This window comes from Bos mutus, chromosome 20 (assembly GCF_027580195.1).
Source record: "Bos mutus isolate GX-2022 chromosome 20, NWIPB_WYAK_1.1, whole genome shotgun sequence".
NCBI lineage: Eukaryota > Metazoa > Chordata > Mammalia > Artiodactyla > Bovidae > Bos > Bos mutus.
The window spans coordinates 6,173,677-6,181,423 of record NC_091636.1 but is presented as its reverse complement, the minus strand read 5'-3'; the positions used below and the strand labels follow the sequence as shown (position 1 = coordinate 6,181,423).

General features: G+C 47.0%; 1 protein-coding gene across 1 annotated transcript; it reads right to left on the bottom strand.

Annotated features, from left to right (window-relative positions):
• Positions 1-1,050: 1,050 nt before the first annotated feature.
• On the bottom strand, positions 1,051-7,083 carry MSX2 (msh homeobox 2). The gene is made up of 2 exons (XM_005899784.3): positions 6,615-7,083; positions 1,051-2,753 (listed from the first exon to the last, which is right to left on the bottom strand). Exons 1-2 carry the CDS (start codon positions 6,991-6,993, stop codon positions 2,329-2,331), a joined length of 804 nt encoding a protein of 267 aa, XP_005899846.1. The 5' UTR covers positions 6,994-7,083; the 3' UTR covers positions 1,051-2,328.
• Between the last annotated feature and the right edge of the window lie 664 nt (positions 7,084-7,747).

Genomic DNA, 7,747 nt, shown 5'->3' with positions numbered 1-7,747 from the left:
TGGGAGAAATCGGTCAGACCCCAGCTTCGGAGGCGATCCCTGGGTTTGGATCACACTTCGCAGAAGAAACTCACCGCCCGAACTTGGGAGCCTCTGCCCGACCGGAAAATGGAGTTTCCGGAGCCCACCTCTAAACCGGGTGTGGCACAAAGCAAACGGACGAAAGCGCTAGTCTTAGTAGGCGTCAGGTTCCAGTCTCCTCACCTCAGTCTTCGCACCACCGTTTTCCGCTCCCTTCCGACTTGTTCCCAGGGTCACCGGAGCCCCTCACCCGAAAAGAGCCCTCGGAAAGGTATCATCAATGGCTACTTGGTGTTCTTTGTGCAACAGAAAGCAGAGTTTGATTCTTCCCCGCTTCCTCTACCCATTACCAATTTATTTTCATGGTGATGCCTCAAAACCCAAGCCTGACCCCCGTTCCGTAGCCAGTGGAAAGGCAGACTGCAAAGCAAAGGGCACTTGAATGGACTACCTTCCCCCTACAAACCGAAAAGAGCATTTGTTCGAGATCGATCTCCTTGGAAGGGAGATAGGAATGGTAAACGGAATGTGATTTCACACAGTCCTGAAAGGGCAACAGGCATCCATCTATCCTGCACCCCATCCCCCAAGTGAATGCATCCAGTTACCATCTCCATTTGCAAAGAACTATATAGGTCCGTTCCCTCAGCTTGTTTTGTTTATCTGAGAGATTTCAAGTTCAAGATTTTTCCCTTGAAAAACCCCTGATTCTGGCCTATCCCTGGGCCCTGCCACTTCTAAGCTCATCTTTCACTGATTTGAAAAACTCCTAATAGCAATTTTCCTTGAGTAACACAAGCTGCCAAAGGAAGCAGTTCAAAGTCTTTTGCTGTTTTCAATGGACTTCCCTACCCCAGGCTGAATCTGGCCACAGCTCTTGATTGATTCACATTAAAATCATCATAAAAATCACCAGGCACCCTCCCCCATTTGGGTGGCATTTCTGGGTTAAGTCCAGCTAAAGAACACAGAGCGCCTCTTAAAAATAATTGTGACTTTGGACAGACTTTACTGCAATAAAACAAACGTTTAATTTAATTCAGAATAAGAGATAAGAAATAACTCTTCAATAAAATATATAAAATTATACAAGGCACCCTTTCAAAGGGATAAAGGTATACTTGGGACAGGGAGGGGGTGCTGGATAGAAAGATTAAATACCAAGGAGCTATATGGGCTGTCTGACAACACCATTTTTTATCAAGTCAAAACATGGCTTTACCCTCTGCCCCCAATATGTTAAAAAGTATATAAATTTTTCTAATAAGTTTAGCACATACAATAGGTACACACAGAGAAAGCATGATTTTCTTCTTTTTGGGTCTATTCATTGCTCAAGAATATTTAGCATATAGACAATGGTTACAAGATACTCATTTTTTTTTTAAAGCAGAGAATTAACTACATCCCTCCCCCAAATTGCCTTTGCAATGTGTGAGGACTGACATACCCAGTGGTTCACAGAAACCATCAATTCCTCCCAACATGCTTTAACTTTTCTCTCCCCAATTATCTGAAATGAAGTTAAGCAACAGCCTTGAGAGGAATTAGGAAGGACCTCCGTTTTCCACCTTACCCCGGAGGACTCTCAGGATTCTAATCTTTTATTGATCTTACAAAAACTTTTAATAATGTGTAATAAACAAGGTGGAGAGGGGGGAAAAATATAGGGCCAAATAGGGTCATGTCTAGTGAGTTTTCGATCTATGTGAGTTTTCAATGCACATGAAAAATGCAAAAACATGGTGTGTCCCTTCCCTGGGAGGAATCTCTCCATATCTACTCCTTATGCAAGTAATGTCTAATTCTAACGTTTGTTTTCCATAAGCTAAAGTCAGTTATTCCATCCAAATCACCAGATTTCAGCAATTTTAGCAAATAATTTGTCTCCCCCATAAGAAAAAAAACAACAGGTAGACTTAAGCAGTATCTTTTAGGAAGGTGATATATAGAGAAAAAGATATATATATATATAATTTTGCCTTTCAAAATAATTTGATTTTTATGTCTGCTGTATAAAAATGTATTATATTTTATTATATATATATTTATATATAAAAACTGTCAGAGCCAATCTTTTATGAAAGGGGTGGGGGGGGCGCATCTGGCAGATTAACCAAGAAAACAGGGCTTGGGTGTCCCCAGTCAAAAGAAGCAATTTGAACTATGTCTGTGGCCCTGTCGACCTAGCCGCTGAGGCTGAGGGTGGTGCATGCAAGGTTTGTAGAGCGGGACTGTCTTCTTGGAGAGGGAGGGGGGAGGCTTTTAAACAAACATCCATCCCGGAGTCTATTGAGCTGGTCTTCCTTAGGATAGGTGGTACATGCCATATCCCACTGGAGTCGCATAGAGTCCGACGGGCGGGATGGGGAGCACAGGTCTGTGGAAAGGGTAAGATGCACCATATAGAGATGCTGCTTGCAGGGGAGAGTTGATGGGGAAAGGGAGGCTGAAGCCGGAGGGCAGCATAGGTTTTGCAGCCATTTTCAGCTTTTCCAGTTCTGCCTCCTGCAGTCTTTTCGCCTTGGCTCTTCGGTTCTGGAACCAGATTTTGACCTGGGTCTCTGTGAGGTTCAGAGAGCTGGAGAACTCTGCCCGCTCTGCGATGGAGAGGTACTGTTTCTGGCGGAACTTGCGCTCCAGAGCGAGGAGCTGGGACGTGGTAAAGGGTGTGCGGGGCTTCCGATTGGTCTTGTGTTTCCGCAGGGTGCAGGTGGTGGGGCTCATGTGTCCTAGGGAATAGAAATGGAGAGTGAGTTAGCAAAAGAAAGTGGCTTTGTCACCAGGTATGTCCATGTGGGCGGGAGGGAAGGGCTCCTCTTCATCATTCAAAAAGGAACCTCAGTGAAAACCATGTAAGGTTAATGTGTTTTTTGGTGGTGGAGGGTCGAGAAGGACCAAACTTAAGTGAATTTGTTGTTTTGCTTTAAAAAATTGAATCCTTTTTACAAAAAGTTGGGCAGTTAAATGGTGTCACAGAATTTTCTATATGGCAAACAAACAGCATTAGAGATCATAAAACATGAACACATCCCTGATATGCCAAGACAGCTGAGGGTTCTTTGAAAAACAAAACCCCATCTCTTCCTGGTGACTCATCTTAAAGGGGGGGTTTCATGATAATCCTCACATCCCTAGGATGCTGAAATAATCACATATGAGAAGGAAAACGAATAGGATCTTATAAACTGAGTTGGTCCCCTCTCTGTACCAGGAAATGTTGGGATTGCATCAGCATATTTATGAAGGATAATTGTGCCGATAAGGTCTGCTGTAAATTAATAGCATCTTTGGATTGGGGAGCAGCCTCATGCAATAAACAACCACAGAGCTGTCATTCCCTCCAGTCTACAGATTATAAAACCTGAACATCATTTCACAGATCTGGATGTCGGATAACTTTCTTGGCTGGGTGCTTCTGTAATATAAACTTTACAGAAGGAGGGAAAAATTAGCTTGCCCATAAATGTAAATGTCAGGGGAAATCATACTGCCTCCTGAATTGAGAGCATGTGATGACATCTTAGTCATCTCTCCTACCCATTCTATGGTTTGGAGCAAACGTGTAAATGATTAGCTTGTTGCTGGCATTTAGAAAGAAAGAATAACAAGCAAAATAAAGGTATGCCAATGGCATCCAGACTTTACATTTAAAATGGATTCAATTATAGGAAGTCACAGGACAGAGCATCCTTGTGATTCCATAGAATCAACTAACTTTGGGCTTTTCCTTAAACGGAATGGGGCCTGGGTGGGGGGGGGGGGGAGCTAAGGGACAGATGCTAAAGAATTCATTTTCTGCATGTGGCTTTTATGAGCTATGCTAATTTTCCAAATGCAGCCACAGTAGTAAGTACTCCAAAGGGAGAATGTTGCATTTCTTGTTTAGTTACTTTGGTGGCCCAAGAAAGTTTACACTTCATAGTTGAGGGTGACACAGCACAGGTGCCAAGCCAGCCTCCCTTTCCAACGAGAAATGGACTTGTCCTAATGGGACATTATTAACCATCACTTTAAGTGATTAAAAAGAGAGGTAGTGGGTTCTGCACTCAATCAAAAACCAGAAGTCTGGGCAACGGATGGATGAGCAACTACCACAGGAGTGCATACTTCTGCATATGCTAATCCCTAAGTAAGCCAGAGACCTAGGGGTGCCTACTTCTTAATTTGCAAATAAAATAAAAACAGAGGCTCAGAGATCTGTGAAATTCTCACTCTTCAAAGACTTGACCGGGCTGCTTGGGAGAACCCAGTGGTCACAGCACAGACACCAAGCTTCTAGAGTCTACACTTGCCCCTGTTGAAAGGAACTCCGTGCCTGGGCAGTCATTCCGCTGATCCTAGGGGCTGCATTTGAATTATGAAGTCCAGGAGATGGGTATCTTGCGGTATATCAAAGCTATAAGGCTATGAGGCTTCCTACCCAGCATACTACTCCTCATCCTCCCATCCCCACTCCATTTTAAACCTGAGGAAGGATGAGATTATACAAAGCAAAACAGCATCGGTCCTACTGCCTATGAATAACAAAACCCGGCCTGGGTAAGTGTCTCCCTCCTGCCCCAGGCTCTGGCCCTAGGCTCCCGGAACCCACTGCTTTTACCACAGGGGTCCCGAGGCCATCTCCAGGCCTAAACCACGACTGACCCACTTTTTGTTTTAAAGTTAAAACAAACTTTAAAGTTTATTTTAAAGTTAAATCCTTTCTCATAATCTCCGATTTTTCTCATGAGAAGGCCACATCCAGGGCTGCCTTACCTTGGGCCCTGGCAGGCATATTTACAGAACTCCAAGAACCTAAGTAAGTGGAAATCTCTGACCTCTGGATACCACTCCCTGTAAGGTCTGAATCATTGATGTGAGGCTGGGAATTGACCCAGGCCTATGAATACACAGACACTCAATATTTGTCAAAACAAATTAAGTTATTTAAAGTTTCTGAGCCTCTATTTCACCATCAATAAAATGGGTAAGTAACACTGATCCTGCAGTTCAGAGTACCAAATTTTAGAATGCCCAGAGTCCTGGGCTGCCACCAGGTAGGTGATCATTAAATGTCCCCAAGCCTTACTTGTCAAGCCCAGACTCGACGTGTGCAGATTCCTCTGAACTCTGCTGAAATGTCCTCATCTGTTACTGGGAGGCTGGCTTCAGCCACAGAGATCAGATAAGATAATACGGTGAAAAGTGCATAAAGCACTGTGCAAACTTGAGTTAAATTCTTTGAGTCCTTAATCTCCACGCCCTTTGAATCTTTTGGAGTTTCTAACAGGGTGGAGAAAGACGCCAGAGGGGACCGCCACTGACGTCTGGTTATATGGCCTTGTTCTGTTCACAAAATACTTGTTTCTGAGTTTTCCCAGCTGATGGAAATAGGGTAAAATGTGCTGCTCCTAGCTTTGGGAAAAAAAATCCCTCCGCAGGCCCCTTCTCTCTCACTTTTCCTAGAGGTACAGTGAGGGCAGAGACATCTTAAAGGTCAGGAGATATAAGTAAAAGGAGCTATAGGAAATGAATGGTTTGTCCAGATTGCAAAAAATACCCAAGGCCCCCAAAATAGATGTAAATGCTGGAAGAGAAATCAGCTTTCCTGGGCCTCTCTGTTCTTCCTTATTGGCAGGAAGCGGGGTGCAGGTGTTTCAGCTTTTCCTTGGTCTCTCTGGGTAGAAGGATCAAAGGTGGCCAGGGCTAGGGCTTGGACACCAGGGCCCCTTGCCCAATTCTGCCACTGTTGGTGACCTGGCTGAATCAAGTTCAATCCTCAAAGTCTGGGTGTCTGAAAACTGAGATAACCACAGGTCCCGGGCTTCTCCCCACACTTCGAGGTTCCAGCGACGACCGGGATATGGTGAACTAATAAGCATCACTTTGTAAACTCAAGCGCTGCTGGAATGCTGTTAATTATTACTCTGAGCCAAGCGGAGCCCCACGCCGCTGACCCCAGCCCGCTCCCAGCGAAGCGACTTGCCGGCCGTCGGGAGATACTTCTCGCCGCATAGGTCTCTGCCGCCATCCCTCCGAGGGATCGTGCTTCGATGCCCCAGGGACCAACGGAAGATGATCACTGCTACCCCAAAGTCCGATTAGATTTTAACGAGCTCATCTTTAAAATGAGGGCACACCTCGCAGGATTGTGAACTTTGAAAAACAGTAAGGCACTCCGCTTCTGCCTGGTATATTTCGGGTGCACATTAAACGAGAATCCTTCTTCAACTCCCTAGACTGAAACCCCGATGGACAGTGAGAAAAAGCTAAGTGGCCTGAGCGCAGGGCTGTGGGCTAGAGAAAACGACAACCGAGCGATCCCAACCCAGCTGGGTTCACCCTTCAAAGACCAGGGAGTTGGCAATTGTATAGAATACTTTGTGTAGCTGGGGGATCCCGAACACGCGCTGCGCGGCTATCACCCAGAAGGTGTCTTGGATGCCGCTGGACTCTGGGGATATTAAGGGGCCAAGACCTTGCAATGTTTGCTTTAGGGGACACAGTACAGGGGGGCCTCCGTACCCATAGCTTGGAATACTGGCCCCTAGTTCCCTCCGGTACCCCGCGCACCCCACCTACTCCTGGTCCCGGCTCCCGCAGGGACTCACTTGGCGGCGGCGAGTATCTGCCCGGTTCCTGCATCCACGCCGCTCCGTCTTCTGAATTTTCCGACTTGACCGAGGCGGTCTCGAAGGGTTTGACCAGCGGCCCGGGGCTGTGAGCTTCCCGGACGCCGTGGCCAGGCAGCAGAAGCGGCCGCAGGGTGGCCCCGGCGGAGGCGCTTTCGGCTGGCCGCGGGGACGTCTCCTTGGGCGGCTTCTTGTCCGACATGAGCGCCTCCACACTGAAGGGCAGGCTGGAGACCTTGACGCGGCGCTCCTCCGCTGCCCCTTCGGCGCCCCCAGGCCCCGGGCCCGGTCCGGCCACCATCGCCGGGCCCTCCTCATCAGACGAAAACAGGTCATTGCCTTTGGACGGAGAAGCCATGACTTCTCTGCCCTACGTAGCTCCGGGCGCGCGACTCCGCTGGCAACCCGGCAGCTGCGACTCAAACTTTTTTGGGGGGGAGACGGGAGGGGCGCGCCTGGAGCTGTGCCTTTCCTCCAAGGGGAAGTGAGAGACTGGGCTCAGCCAATCCGCGCTCGCCCTGGCGCTGACGCCACGGATGCTAGCCTCCGATTGGTTCTTCCAGAAGAGGCTGGGACTTTTTTTTTTTTTTTTTCTGTTTGAAATAAATTAGGAGTTAATTACAGGAGCAGTCAGCAGAGTTGTTATTAGGCGATCCCTCAAGGGTTATAATCACGCCAAAACTGAAAAGTCTAAGGCGTAATTAAGGCCGATTATTTAAAGAGGAAGTTCGCCGAGTCCCATTTCTTCTCTCTTTTGACCCCTCTTTTAAAAAGGTTCTCCGCTCCAAAACACGTTTAAAATCTGCAACTGACATTGCAAAAAACTTTGATGAAGCTCCTACTATGGGCCGAAACTGGGCTAACTTAACAGTTTTCCGGGTCAGCACTGAAAGCAAGGGCCAGCATCCCTGTTAAAGGAAATACTACATGCATGGCGCTTATAAGGGTAGATATTTCGCTATTAGCAAGTGCCCATCAGCGTTTGCTATTACTGTAACTCCCCTAGGAGAGGGGCCGGAGGGAGTCAGAAAGGAAGGTGGTCACGACAACCCTCTCCCGAGTAGCTGGAAAATTTAAAGCAGAGCTTTCCATCTCTTACACTCAAAAACAAA